This window comes from Vanellus vanellus (assembly GCF_965231255.1).
Source record: "Vanellus vanellus genome assembly, chromosome: 2".
Taxonomy (NCBI): Eukaryota; Metazoa; Chordata; class Aves; order Charadriiformes; family Charadriidae; genus Vanellus; species Vanellus vanellus.
In genome coordinates this window covers 130656763-130671720 of record NC_138906.1, presented here as the reverse complement: position 1 = coordinate 130671720, position 14958 = coordinate 130656763, and the positions used below count along the sequence as shown (strand labels likewise).

Genomic DNA, 14958 nt, shown 5'->3' with positions numbered 1-14958 from the left:
AGAGGGGCGGCCTCGGGAGGACGGAGGAACTACATTTCCCAGCGTGCCCCGCGGCGCGGCGGCGGGCGGGCGGGCAGACGGGCGGGCCGGGCGCTGTGCGGAGCGGTCGGTTCTGACGGGCGACGCGGCCATGGGGCGACTGGCGGGGCTGCCTTCTCTCCCGGCCGCCACCGCCCTCCTCCTCCTCGTCCTCGTCCTCCTGCTCCGCTGCGCCGCCGCAGCCCTCCCTGTGCTTCGCGGCCGCCCGGCGGAGGGCAACGAGAGACCCATCGTCGGTAAGGGGCCGTGGGGTGGCGGTTCCTCAGGTGCCGGCGTCGCTCCCCGGGGATTACCGGCCGGCCCAGGGCGGCCTCGCACCCCGCCTTCGCTGCCCTGGGGGAGGGAACGGCTCCTGCAACCGAGGTGAAACACCGACGGTTTCTGTGTGGAGTCAGAAGGCTCCTGAAGCGTAGGGTTGGTTAAAGCTTTTATAAATAGTTACGCGCTATACATACTTTGTTTAAAAATCTCCAAATAACTGTAACTTATTTATTATAGATATTAGGAAGAAATTTTTCACTCTGAGGGTGGTGAGGCACTGGAACAGGTTGCCCAGGGAAGTTGTGGATGCCCCATCCCTGCAGGTGTTCAAGGCCAGGTTGGACGGGGCTTTGAGCGACCTGGTCTAGTGGGAGGTGTCCCTGCCCAGGGCAGGGGGTTGGAACTCGGTGGTCTTCAAGGTCCCTTCCAACCTAAACCGTTCTACGATTCTATGATTTAAGAGAAGCTGTACTACTAAATAGTTAAAGCAAGGAAATTGAGTCTTAGTCAGGTAATGTGTGTTTATTTGGTACCTTGTGACTAGGCATGGTAATTGATGCCCCATTGTCTCAGTGTTTGTAATTCTTTCAGGCAGTAAATGTAACATTGTAACCTGGCGTACAGGAAGTGGGAGTTTAATTTTTCTTTCGGTGCATCGCATTTGCTCTTTGTATAGTGCTAACTTTATTTCTTGGACCCTTCAGGGATATTGTCCCAGGAGTGTCACTTTGAGAAGTTCCACAGATTTGGAAGTTCTTATATTGCAGCTTCATATGTGAAGTTTTTGGAATCTGCCGGTGCCCGTGTTGTGCCAATAAGGTACATTTTTATATCCTTACAAGTGGGTAATAATTGTTTGATGTAAGGGTATCATCTTAGAGGCACAGAAAGCAGTTGTGCTGCTTTTCAGAGTGTTTAGAGCCCCTCAAAGACTACTTGAAGATTCCACTATTTGCAAGCTGTTTTAGAAATCAGAATAAAAGCAGACTGGAACATGTAGTTTTTAATATTTCTTCTTATAACCTTTATTTGAAAAATACACTTTTTCGACCTGTAAAATTATCCTTCATAGTTTGCATCTGTGGTTTTTGAAGTTAGCTATATTCAGTCTAATTAATAGTCCCCCCCAAACACAGATAGCTATCTAGATACATATACACGTACTGGCTTTTGTCACATTCTGTAGTCACAGAATTCAAGTAATAGAGGAAGGCCATCAATAGTTCTTGAAGAACTCAAAATCCAGTTCTGCGCAAACTGTGGGTTGCTAGCTCCATGTGTTGTATTTTGGTTGTTGGGTAAAAAGTAGCAGAGTAAGTAACACAACTGACAAAGCTTCATAGCCAACAGTTAGCTATAAAATAGTAAGTGCACTAAAGTCAGATGTTAAAATGATAATTGTCAGAAGTTAAAAATGATCCTAATGCCACTGTAGAAAATCACAATAGGAGGTATCTACACAGTCCAGTAAGGGCACCAGTTAAATGCCTGAATTAGAAGCCCATGTACCTCTCATAGCTGGTGGAGCTTTCAGAATGGTTGCTGACCAGAAGCTTCATAGGTGAATGGAGGCTTCTAATTCTGGCAACCAAGTTAGATGCAGCAAAGCTGGATGCTTTGAATATACCCAGTGTATCAGTTCTGCATGAGTGTAGCCGTCATACTGGTTTGCTGATGTTTTGCTGATGCTGAGGTCTTTCTCACCTTTCCACTTCTCAACTATATCTTTTCTGAAGAATGGGTGTGACCCACTGTTTGCAACTCTGCCCTTCTTGGAGTCAACTGGAAACCGGAGTTGCCGGTCCAGAGGAAATAATAACCATGCCATTCATGTAAATGTTAAATTTAACAAGTGTCTGCAAAGGGGTCTCAGAGTACCTAACCCTGAACTGTACCCGATAGGGTTCTACTTTCAGTTTTATGGATTCTCAGTCTCTACTGAGCTATTTCAAGTGAAATGTTTCATTTGATTTGGTACTATTTTATTCTATCTAAAGTGTGCCTTTACATATTTTCTGTGTTTCTGTTCAATAACGATGTTTTTGTGGTTAAATGCATATATTTCATATGTGTTCTGTGTTTCAGATTAAATCTTTCAGATGAAGAATATGATAAGATATTCCACTCTATTAATGGGTAAGTTTTGAACACTGATTTTCTGTTGAAAGACATGATAGTTCTGGTTTTGAGCTCTGCCATATTATCAAGAACACTGTCTTTCTACTTTCCTGAGAGGTTGGCTGAGCACTGCAGGCATGTAAATATGTTCTAAGACAGAGAGCACTATGTCATCCAATGTCTGTCTGCTGCCTTTTCTTTCTTGAGGAGCACATGTCAGATAATCAGCAACAGTGCCAAGGCTTATCTTGGCATTCTCCTGTGCTTTTCTGCAGGCAGACAGAAGTGGCATTATAGTGGTTAATAATTTTACAAGTGAAATAGCCCACTTCCTCTTTGCGAAAGTTTTCCTCTTCTTCATTTGAGCGATCACCTTAATTTTGATATTTAATAGCACTTGATAGGTGTTTCATCCCTGTTCCTACCCTTTCTTCCTGCTTCCGGTCTTCTCCATATCTCCTCTATCATAAAAGTTTCTGATTTCCCGTCTCTTCTACCCTTTTCTCTTTGTGTGCTTTCTCTCTTGCTACTTGAATGGCATGTCTTGCGTGTCGTGATTCTGTGGCTTAGGTCTTTGTTATACAAGCATTCTAACTTTTCAGCTGACCTATGGCAACTGTCCACCCATGTGTTCTTCCTACATCTTAAATGTAGGATAATGTGATCTAATTTAACACATTTTAATTGTGGACTAAGCGAGGTCAAAACCTTTTATGTTTGCCTTGTGCTAAAAGTGCCCTTTAGAAGAGTTAAATCAGCTGATGCTACACTTCACAGGCTTGATTGTGTGTGAGCCTATAGCATGTGATTGGGCTACTTGTAGTCACAAGGTGAGCATTTTAAACCATGAATATTTTTAAGCTTGTGCATATACTAGAATGCTAATCAACAGCTGTAGAACTTGCAGATTCAGACCTGTGGCTGTCTGTGGGGAGTATTGCCCTCTTACGCTCCACAGCATGCCCTGTACACTAAGATGTGGGTCTTTACAGTCTTGTGGTATAAGCAAGTATAACACAGTGACACTTTTTCCCCTGTGGCTCAACATGCTGGAGATGAAATCAATCATTTCATCCCTTTCTCACGGCTGCCAGCCTCTCTTTGGTTGCCAGAAGACCAATGAGGCCTCCCATTCTTTCTAGCTCAATGCAGAAAAGGGTGTTGGGCAAGTAAATTCACCCTTATTCTTCTGTCTTTGCAGTGACTGGTAGTTTGGTTTGTGCTATGTAGGTGGGTAAGGATGGTCTATATTTCCTCTTGTTTCTCTGTCAGCTAATGGCTTCCACAGTATAGCTGTGTGTAAAAAATAAGATCTCTGGAGGGAAGGACTTTTCATTCTGTGGAAACTTAGAATAAGAAAGAGATTTATTGATCTTTCATGCTGTAAGAGCTTAGCTTCAGGTGCTTTGCAGTTGGAAATTATTTATTATTGAACACCACCTTCTTAAAATCATGAAATTTACTATAGTAGAGACAGAATTTTATTAATATAGCAATGTACTCCTGAGACAGCCTTTGAAGCTCACAGTGAACATCATCAACTCTAATCAGAGATACTGGAATACAGGTAGCTGTGTTTCAATCTGCTTATAACAATGTTAAGCCATTATCATTGCTACTTAATGGGTTACTTCCTTTTTCCATTAGCAGAAGTGACAATTGTTTTTCCTAATTAATATTTGCCAGTTTTTGGATTGAACAAAAGGAACACATGAAGTAAATTTTCTGCCCTTGCCATGTAAGGCTCACCTTATTTGTCTAACTAGATTTCTGTAGAAATCTATAATCTGGCCTACTTTGAAAATACTTTCAGCTATATTCATTTTCTATATTGGCACTGGAGAGTAATCTGATTTGTATTTTTGTGAATACTGCCCTACTTTTCCACCAAATACTTGGTGGCTTTTGCATGATCCTGTGCATCATTCACCTTAAAATGGTCACGAGGGTTTAAACGTGCACTCGCTCTGCAAATGCTTGGGATTATTTGAGATGTTAGTTGTTTCTAGCTGCTTGTTAGTATCTCACTGATACAGGTTGCCATTTCCAAAGCACAGAACTGTCGAGGAAATCCTTCAGCCATTTTGGTAAAAAATCAGCAACTGATGGATGTGGCTTGAAGAAATCTTGTTGGGGTTCTGCTGCAGTGGGTTAGGGAGTGCTCACACATTCAGTTCTGTCCGTTCTGCGGGTACTGTTCCAGTTACAGCCAGACGAGACTTCCTTTATTTTGTGTTACTGTGTCTGATGAGACATGATTGCTTTCCATGTCATCACGTGTATATGTGAAATCTCTGCTAGATTGTACTGAGTCTTTTCTTTTGTGGTGTTTGGGTTAGGGGAGCTACACAGAGAATTGCCATTGCTGCAGGGGGTTTTTTAGTTGGTGTTTTTTTTTTGGGGGGGGGGAAGATTGTGCACTATTTCTTTGAAGTTCTCTCTGGGATTGCTTTGTCTGCTTCAGCTATATTAGATCCTGTGTGACCAAAGGTTACAGCCAAACATACTTTTTTTTCCTTTTTAATAGGAACTTTTTGATCTGTGTTTTCTGCAATAAGAAGGTCACTCTGCCAGGGCCACAATTCTTCTTTACAGAAATTGAACAGGGTGAATTAAGATTGGGACCAGGATTTTAAAGTGGTAGGGAGAGCCAGCTAAGAGTCAGGATAGGATTTGATGGAGTCATGGCACGCAACCCTTTTGTCTACCAGCTGAAGTCTGTATGTTTTGTGTATTTTCTGTTTACTCTCCTCTTCCTTACATCACTACTTTGTGATAGGAACCATTCTTCAGTAGAAGAACACTAAGATTTAGTGTATGATTCAGTTAAAGACTAAGACACCTAAACATAGCTGTCTGTGTGTGAGCTGGCTGTCTAAACTCACATACTTAATGGAATGCTTATCAGTACCGCCAATGGAGCCTACAGGGCTGTTCAACCTACTGACCAGGTGGGTGTCTGCTCTAGAAAACCTATTCGAGTCTCTATTGACTTTTCTGACTAGATCCTTGCTGTCCATAAGGGAATCTCTCTATGGATTTCTGAAATTTAGATGTCTTAATTTAGACTTGGATCCTACCCTTAAAACCACTGCCAGACCTGTCTCTGTGTACATTGTCCAGGTTTCAGTTTGATCACTGTTGCTAATCAGATTCTTGAATGTTGCCTTTCAGGGTACTTTTTCCAGGAGGTGGTGTGGATCTTAAGACTTCAGAATATTCCAGGGTTGCTAAGATATTTTACCACAAGGCATTAGAGGTAATTACTAAGGAACAGTCTGTTCTTGTTATTGTCACTGTTCAGAGATCAAAGTGACAGGGAGGCTCATGTTTTCGTAGTTTCCCATTGGCATCCAGTGTGTTAACTGTAAGCCCGATAATAAGTAGCTCATTGCTGGCTTCTGCATAAAGAATCATTCCGTAGCTTAAGATTCAGACTTCTGACACCCTCTCCTGTTATATGTTGTGTCATGGTCTTAAACTCCCAAGTTCTTTGGGTGAGAATAGTATCATTTATTCATTATACTTGGAGCTTTATGGCTATGGGGAACTTGCAATAAAGTAACAATAATTTCTTCCAAAAGCCCAGAGTATCCTTTGCCATTAAATGTTGAACAAAGATATACATAAATGTGATCATTTGTAAAAGTCTTATGACTAGAGTTTAGACTCAGAGTGAATTCTAGAGAGACTGTCAAATAAACCAATTTACAATAATATAACATTAAGGCTTCCCTTCACATATATGTTACAGCTAGTGAAACACCTTTATTCTCACTTATCTATAAGTAGATTTAAATATATCTTTGGAGGTGCAGATAAGGGATCTACGTTAGCATGTTATACCATTTTACCTATTGGTAACTGTAAATACAGCAGATTTTTAAAGTAAACACTATCTTAATTTATAACACAAAAAATGGTGAGAAGAACACGTGAAAGGTTATATTAATTATTTTTTAATATTTATATGACCATTAGCTATATTAAGAAAAGATTGAATTTCTGGAAGAGCTGTTTCTTTCAAAGAGCACTGGGAAGGACCTGCATCCTTATGGAAGATTTAATTCTCTTAAACCATAAGAGGTGTTTTGTTTTGTTTTTTTTTCAGATAGTAATCAATGCATTTTGAAGTAAAATTTGCATTGTGGAAAGGAATGGAGATTCACTTTATATACAAACCTTATGATTTATTAAGGATCTTCTGTATTCAGGTTGAATAAAATTGTAAACTTTCATCCTTTTTTCCTCTTTACTGACTTTATTTTATTTTCAGCTAAATTATTACAGAAGCCGTACTTCAGAAAACTTTGCCCAATTCTAGAGCCAGTTATGAGTAGTTCTTAAACTGTTACCACGGTAGAAGCACTTATTGGCAGTGAGGAATTCCTCTTCTACCCTTGCTGCCAACTTTCCGACAGCAGGCAAGGGAAGTGCAGGTAGTGGCATTCACAGGACCAGTCAACTGCTGCAGTTCACTAATCAAGTTTCCTACTCTTCAGTCCCCATGGCATGAATGATTTGTCTATCTGTCTTTATTTGTGGTGATTGTTAGTCTGTCGCCTTAACCCTGAATCTTGCAAAGACTGTCTCACTTTTATGTAAGAGAATTAATCTCATTTTTCTCTTTGAAACTGCTCGCTGTGTGAAGTGCAGTCTGTGTCTTGGTATTCAGTATCGGGGCAAGGGTTTCTTGTGGTTTGCGAAATTCTGTTGACATTTCACAATGATTAACTGAATTGCTTATGTTGTAATTTTATGATCGGAGAGGCAGGTTTATTAGATGGTATGTGTACTTCAGGTGAGTGAAAGGCAGAAAATAATTTTTGGTTCATCATAGGTAACCCTTACTAATAAGTTGGGATTTTTTCTGTGCTGCTTGTGATAGTTGTGTGTTTTGATTTTCATCTTTTGAGACCTAATCAGTGCTATAAAATGTTGGTAGTTTTACTAATGTAAGGGGAGCTACAATAGTCAAGAGTATATTAGCAGGTACAGAATTGACTGAATTATATGGGGTTTGGTTTTTTTTTTTGAGCAAGTGAGGGCTCCTTTTCATTTTCAAATGTTCACAATGAGAAATGGCTTGGTCTGGCTCTGCTTTAATATGAATAGAAGATGTGAAAGATGTGCTAATCCCCATCCAAGTCAATAGCATTTTACTAACTAGGCAAGAACCTAAATGAAATACTGTTTTCTAGCTTTTAAATTCGTTTTTAATGTGACATCTTGGGTGTTGTTTAATATATGCTTAGCCTCCAGACTAATGTTTATTTAAAAAAAAAAAAAAAAAGGGTGGGGACACAAAATGTTTACACTTCAGTTGTAATTGTTCTTAAACGGTAGTCCATTTTTTTGCCCTTAGTGGTTCCTCACTCACATGAAAGACAGACAGTGGAGTTGCAAGTCCTGTGTCTCTAGCCATGCATGACAGGTGGTCATGAAGACTCTGCAGTACCATTAGCCTCCTTTCTGTAAATCTTCCATGTTTTGCTCTGAGAAGTGGTTATATAAGCTTTTATTACCATACTATCAGTAGCAGTAGGGTAACATTTTTATTCTAAGCCTGTAATTCAGCTTTCTCAAAAATGCCTTTTGAGCAGCAGCTCTTTGGGGGGGGTATGCCTAACTTAAAAATGTTTAGAAAGTAGTTAGGAAAGACTACTTGGATTTCACAGAAACAGGAGTTCTGACACATTCCAGTCCCTAACATGCACTTACGATCAGGAATAAACCATACAAAAATGCAAATTTCTACTGTGTGTATGCACTGTGCTTAGTTAAGTGATAAGAAGCTAGTTGTGTTCTCTTTTTGCTTTCCTTTTCGCTTTCTTCTTTTGTTTTTGCACTTACCTGCCAATCTTTATTCTTTTGAAAATGATTGTCGCTTTTTTATGTTGCCTTAATTCACAATTTATCTTTCCGGAATACAGGTCCAAATCTGCTAGTTAAACAAGCCTATAAGTATAACTTAAGACCATAGTCATGCTAGTAATAGGATTTACATTTTGTTAATACAGATGGGTGAGCACAGCCATACGGACATTGCTAAGGGCCTTTGCTATGTGGTCTTAATGCACATATAAAGGTATGAGTTGTAATGAATAGACTTTCAAAATGGTGACAGGTTGGTTTTTGTCCCTTCTTATGATTGCCTTTTTACAGCAATGTTGCCATTTTGTGGTTTCTGTTTAGGCTGCTTTCCACATTACTTATTTGTAGAACAGAACAATCAAATTAATATCAATATTAGGCTCAGTTTACTGCTTCAATAGATGCGTATATCTGCTAGCATTCATGTTTTCGGAGAAAAACTCAGGGACTCTGTATTTATTTCAGTTGTAATTGAACTGTTACAGTTCCTCTGGTAGCAATTTGTACTACTGTAGTAGTTTAACTTCTCACCTACACAAGAGAAAGTGAAAAGAGTAGGAAGTTCTCTTCAGTCTTTTTTCAGTCTTCAGTACTTTTTCCTTTTGTTGTTGCTTTTTATTTTGAAGGCTAACGATAAAGGAGATTATTTCCCAGTATGGGGAACATGTCTTGGACACGAAGAGCTTACGTATCTCACAAGTGGTGAAGTTTTACTTGTTAATACCAAGACAGATGGTTTTGCACTCCCTCTGAACTTTACCTCAGGTGAAAAATCTGTTTCATGTCATGTCTGAGTTTTGCTGAGAGGTGTTGTGTCTTGTTTGTGAATATGCAGGGGTGAATGGTTGGGAGGTTTCTGATAATTATCTTGTTAAATTATTTCTTATTAATTTGCCATGACTTTTTTTATAAAGCCAGTGGAACCCTGTCACTTTAAAGCAGAGATGTGAGCACAAGCCATTTGAAACCAACAGTAGTCAGCAAAAACCACAGTTGTCATTTGCTAATTTGGACCTACAAAAATAATGTGGGGTTAGGTCCTTTTTGTTACCAAGTTGAACAAAACTTGTGGGTCCCAAACCTATCAAACTCAAAGAGCAGGTGACTTTAAATTTTTCAAATTGCATCTTTCCTAATGATGAATATTAGCATTGCTGTCCACTTATGCAGTATTGAAATCAGAGAGATCTCTTGATAGAGCTGTGCCATTCAGCAACACTGATAAAATGTGTCCTCTGTTAATATTTTATCTTTTAATTAATTTAATATCCTTAAATCTGTGGACTGTGTAGCATTCACAAATTCTATCATTCATACTCATTGTGAATGGAAAGGTCACTGAAATGAATGGCAAAGAATGATGCCTATCTGAGTGAGAGCTTCAGTAGCAAAGTTGGGTCCTCTCTGGGTCAAGGCTGGAGGACAGTGGTAACAGTACATTGGAAACCCGTTGTAGTTACTTCGCTGATTTTCCTTGCAGCCTATTCTAAAATCCTAAGGTTATACTACAGAAAAATGTTTACTTCAATGCAGTATTTTATTAAATTTGTCTCCTGTTCAGTATTAATCCATTTGTTAGCAGCTTGGGTAATGGACAATATCCTTTTTTTTTTTCTTTGTAATAGCTGCAAAAACCAGTAGATTATTCAAGAACTTCCCTGATGATGTATTACATGCATTTGCTACTGAGCCATTGACATCAAACTTTCATATGTGGAGTCTCTCCATGGAGGTATTCGATCATTTTATTTCCTGAACACAACAAACACATTTGGTCTGTTAAAACTAGAAATGAATGAGCAAATAACACATCTTCCTTCCCCCCCCCCCCCCCCCCCCCTTATCACAGAATTTCACAAAGAATGAAAAGCTTCGTAATTTCTATAATGTTCTGACCACTAACACTGATGATGAAGTGGAGTTTATATCTACCATGGAAGGTAGGGAAATGCATTTCCTTTGTAAACTGTGACTATAACAAATTAGTTCTTTAGAGGTGGTGTTGCGGCATTGATGTAATTTGTACTGCAAGCTTGCTGTTGGAATAGGAGGGTGACCATCAGCCCTGTTGGTGCCCTGGCTGTGAGGAGCATACTCTGTTTGCAGGGATATTTCATCTTTTGAGTACATATCTGTGAGCCTAATTAATTACTTCACTTGCCCACTGTTCCCCTTCCAGATATGCTGTTACACTTTAGCACTGGAATATTTGAGTGCTGTCATGTGAAGCGTACAGCACTTGTCCTGTAGTAGTTTAATGCCTCCACAGTGCCTCTGTTGCGCCTCGCTTTCTGTCTGTCTGCTTATGCTTGCATTCCTGTGAGGCTCTGCATCCGTTTGCTGTACGGAAAGAACAATTCAGGGTACTGAGGTAATAGCAACATACCTCATTACTTTAGCGGCAATACTGGTAATTGTCCTTCTCCAAAAGCCTTTTGCATTAATTTATCTTGTGTTGCATATGTTGTGCACCGGGCTTGCTCAGCTCAAGAAACAAGTTAGCTCTTTAGGGAGTGGTTTATCTTGATCGGTGCACTACTAACAGCTCTACAGTAAGGCCCAGCTGTTGGCCCTTAGGATTCTTCTGTACGGCATACTGGCTGTCCTCCAGAACAGAAGAATAGAAGTTTGATCAGAAAACCTGATTAGGCTAATGACGGACATCTTCTGTGCCTGCAAGTGGTTTATCACAGAGCAGTCATCAGCTGCTGTGCTGCTGTTCTCTGTAAGAGAGTTAAGGACTGGCTTTCCCTTGTGTGTATCAGGCCTGGCACAGAGCAGATGGGAGCTGCCCCTGGATTGACTGGGCTTCAGAGAGATCCTAAGACTTGGATCTGTCCCATGGAACTGCCAGGGATATCCTGTGTGGCTGTGAATATTTTACGTTGAGTGAAAAAATAAAAAGAGTGATGTACAAAAATCTTCTTGCATGGAATGAGAACCTTCTTTTGTGGTATCCATTGTTTTCCTTCAGTTCTGTGGTGACTTTAACAACATTTCAACTTGTTAAGACTGTGAAACTGCTAAGTGAGGTGTTTTTGTAGTTTATCCTTTGAGTTTCTTTTGCAGTAAGACTAAGCATATAATTCTTAAGGCATAGACCTTACTTACATGCTTTGTGTTTGTTGCAGCATACAAATACCCAATTTATGGTGTCCAGTGGCATCCAGAGAAAAATCCTTTTGAGTGGAAGAACTCCCCAGGCATTCCACATTCCCCGTCAGCTGTAAAAGCAGCCTATTATATAGCTGACTTCTTCATTAATGAAGGTAAAAAGTTTATTATCTAGAAATGTCATTTTTAGAGTGAAACGTTAGTGAAAATCTTTGAAGAAGACAGACCTCTCTTTCAGTTGTCAAAGTTCAGTACCTATTAGAGCTTTCTGAGAAGATTACTCTGCAAGCTTTATAGCCTTATAAAAAACCAAGGGAGGCTAGAAATAGAATGGCTTAGTAAAAGTGACATCAAAAGACCAGGCATTCCACAAACTCTTTGCAGTAGACTGTCTCAAAAGCCTTGTTTGTGCTGTGACTTTCTACCATTTTGAGTGACCACTGTGACATTTTAGCCTCCCTTCCACAAAGACAATGAAACAAAAAAATACTCCATTTGTAATTCCAGAGGTTTCTTCAGTTCCAAACTGAGTTATAGTCATTCAATGTATTCTCAGTTTTGCTTGCAAAATATATGCACCAAGGTTATAAATACTGCTTAGGCAGTATATGGATGTGTCAAAAGGATGCAATATGGTGCCCAACAGTTAGCTACTATAGATAGTATAGAAAACAAGAAGTTTTTGAATTTTACAGAGCTTCTAATTTGTTTGTTTATACCTTAAGAAGCTGCAAGTAAGTAATGTGTAAAATTTTGGTAATTTATGATGCTTCTGGTCTATTTGCTATAAATAAGCAGGATATAAATAGAAGAGTATTTGAAGGAATCAAACTCACTTTATTCCTTTATTTATACTTACTAAATCATTCTGCTGAAATATAATTTTCATATTTTGAATTGACTGTTTATGAAATTGTCTTCCTGATCAATTGGGACTATGAAGAACATAATCAATAACGTAGTTGAATTTGTTCTCTAGATTTTATCTCTAATCAAGAGAGTCACCTAATTGAAGAAAGCAGACAGTGATTTAAAGGAATGCAACTCGTGCTGACCTGGTCAGTGAGAGTGCAGAAATAAAAGTTGTGCTTCATACAAGTTCAAGACTCTTTTCTGGCATAGTGTAGTCCTACTTCCCTTTGTGAAAAGATAGTAAAATCATGTGAAATTCCTTGTCAGTATCCATAAGCTTCCTGTATTTTAAGAATTTTGATAGGGTACTTAGGGGAGACTAAGACAAAACTAAAGGGGAAAATAGGAAAAAGTATAGTATGGATCTGTTTTTTCTTTTGTAGTCTAATACTAGAATGCAGTATATTTTCTAGTTTTGTTTGTTACATTTTTTAATATCTGTCTGCACACTGTATTACGGGCAGAAGTAAGCTTGCTCAGGCCATTATCCAAGTAAATGTGGCAAAATAAGTTCCAACTCTGCTTGTAAGTCCTGTTGAAAGACAGTGCATGACTTTTATATAGGTATACACATATAATTATCTTGTACATAGTACCACACAGATGTGTCACTAGCTTTTGGATCTGTTGACCATTGATTCTAGTAGAGCAAACTTGTGTCAGCCAGCTGTAGGTGTCTACACCCCATCTCATATACCAAATCATGAGTTTTTCTTCATTACCTCCCCAATCTGTGTACAGCTGCTCCTACTGAGTACTTCATATCATAACACTGCAGTGAGTGATTGATGTTTTTAGCTAATGTAAGGCAGAATGTCTTCCTTAACTTTGCAAATAAACCACAGGGTGAAAAATATAAACTGCTTTCAGCTGGCAAAAATATACTCATCTAGGATCACTTAATAACTAAGTCATTCTACAGAAATATAATTTTCATATCCATCCGTTGTTAATTTTAACTTGTGTAGAGTTGCTAACATGATAAACCAGACGATGATTCAGTTTTTATTGCCCTCACGAGCACAGTCCGTGCTAACACTGCAACTTTCAGTAGGCTGATACTCTGATGCATTTCTTTCAGTATTGCAAGTACTGGTATCTCTGGTAGGTACTGCCAGTATCTCATGGATAAATATTTTTTTACAGTCTTGGCTTTAAATTCTCCCTCTCCAGTAATAAAATACTGCTGTAACCAGCTTTCTGGTGATGTATCTCCATAGTTCTTCACATACTAGTTACTGTAATTCTATTTGCTGTTATGCTACACAGAACAACTTACTTTGCCAAGAAAGATACTGTCAAAGAGGATAACAGTAAAGTGATCTGTACTTTTACAATGTTTTACAGCCCGGAAGAGCCTGCATCGTTTCCCCAGTGAAGATGAGGAAACAAAAGAATTGATTTATAATTATACTCCAATTTTTCATACAAAATCTGTCCAGAATTGTTACAACATATTTAGACACTCAAGATCAGAGTCTCATTTGTTAATCATTTTAAGAATTTTGCCAGCAACAAAAGCAAAACAGTTCTCATATTTTACAATGATATGAATACAGTGTTTTTCTTCAGTAACCTAACTTTTGGACTTCCCAATTTAAGGAAGCAGTAAGAAATCATTGGACCATTAATATAAAAATTTACATTCAGTAACATAATAATTTTCCTGGATCCCACTTTAAGGCAAGCTACAGAAAAATGGATTTTTCTTCTGGGGAAGATGTCTTGATTATGCTTATAAACTTGGAAGTAAGTAGGTTACTGCAAGGAAAAACACTGTATTCATATATTTTAAAATATGAGAGTTATCTTTGTAAAGTGTTGTGGACTGTGACAGCACTAGAGGCTTCGATACATTGCTTAGTAAAATCTTATTCTGTACAAATGATTTAACAAATGAGACTTCTGATCTTGAGTTTGTCCTAAATATGTGTATGTAACCAAGTTCTGGACAGGGATTATTTTGTCATTTGAAAAATTGACCAACATAATAAGGAGGTATGATAGCAAAGAGATGTTTTTGCCTAAAAAACACGTTGTATCCCGTTTGTGAAGCTGTTTCTCTTATACATTCAGTATTGTTTGGAGTGCTTGTACCTTGTGACATCTACATAAATATGAGGATGCAGTGTAAACTAGGATTGCAAATATCAGGTAAAATAAGTATGTTTGGAGGGCATAGTTAAGTGCTGATTCTACTTTCTGTTCTTTTCAAATTCAGTTTTATATATCCTCCAAGAATTTGTCTGAGAGTAACTGCAGTCAGCAGACAGATAGGAGATGAAGACGTCCATTTCTTTGTATTTAGAAGAATGTAAACCTAATTTTTTTCTTTACATGGTCTGACTTTTCCTGTAGCTACTGGATAGAATTCTCACTTTGAGCCATGAGGGAGTTTGCCATTAACTTAGTAAAGACAGTAGTTTCTTTATGTCTTGTTGGGTAGTTTAATGCAGCTAGAATTCAAACAGCAGATGAATGTATATGAGAAACCTATTAATGTTGACATGATGTGATAATAGCAGTTGCATTCAATACACTGTGATACTTTTTTTTCTTTTTTTCCCTTTGCTTTGCTGCACACAGTGAAAATTTTGTTCAGTGGTTTTGTGTGGTGTCCAAAAAGGAACTAAGATGAGA

The 14958-nt window shown here is 38.7% G+C and overlaps 2 protein-coding genes across 2 annotated transcripts in view; one reads left to right on the top strand and one right to left on the bottom strand.

The window, feature by feature from the left end:
• Window positions 1-8939, bottom strand: part of YTHDF3 (YTH N6-methyladenosine RNA binding protein F3) — an 86902-nt gene extending 77963 nt beyond the window's left edge. Inside the window, exon 1 of the mRNA XM_082479249.1 lies at window positions 8936-8939. The gene's annotated coding sequence lies outside the window, so the exon portion shown is untranslated. The remainder of the gene's footprint in view (window positions 1-8935) is intronic.
• On the top strand, window positions 131-13871 carry GGH (gamma-glutamyl hydrolase; the record flags this gene model as incomplete). Its single annotated transcript, XM_082499231.1, has 9 exons — window positions 131-275; window positions 1005-1119; window positions 2386-2436; window positions 5593-5677; window positions 8919-9057; window positions 9918-10024; window positions 10142-10232; window positions 11424-11561; window positions 13666-13871. 9 exons carry the CDS (start codon window positions 131-133, stop codon window positions 13869-13871), a joined length of 1077 nt encoding a protein of 358 aa, XP_082355357.1.
• Between the last annotated feature and the right edge of the window lie 1087 nt (window positions 13872-14958).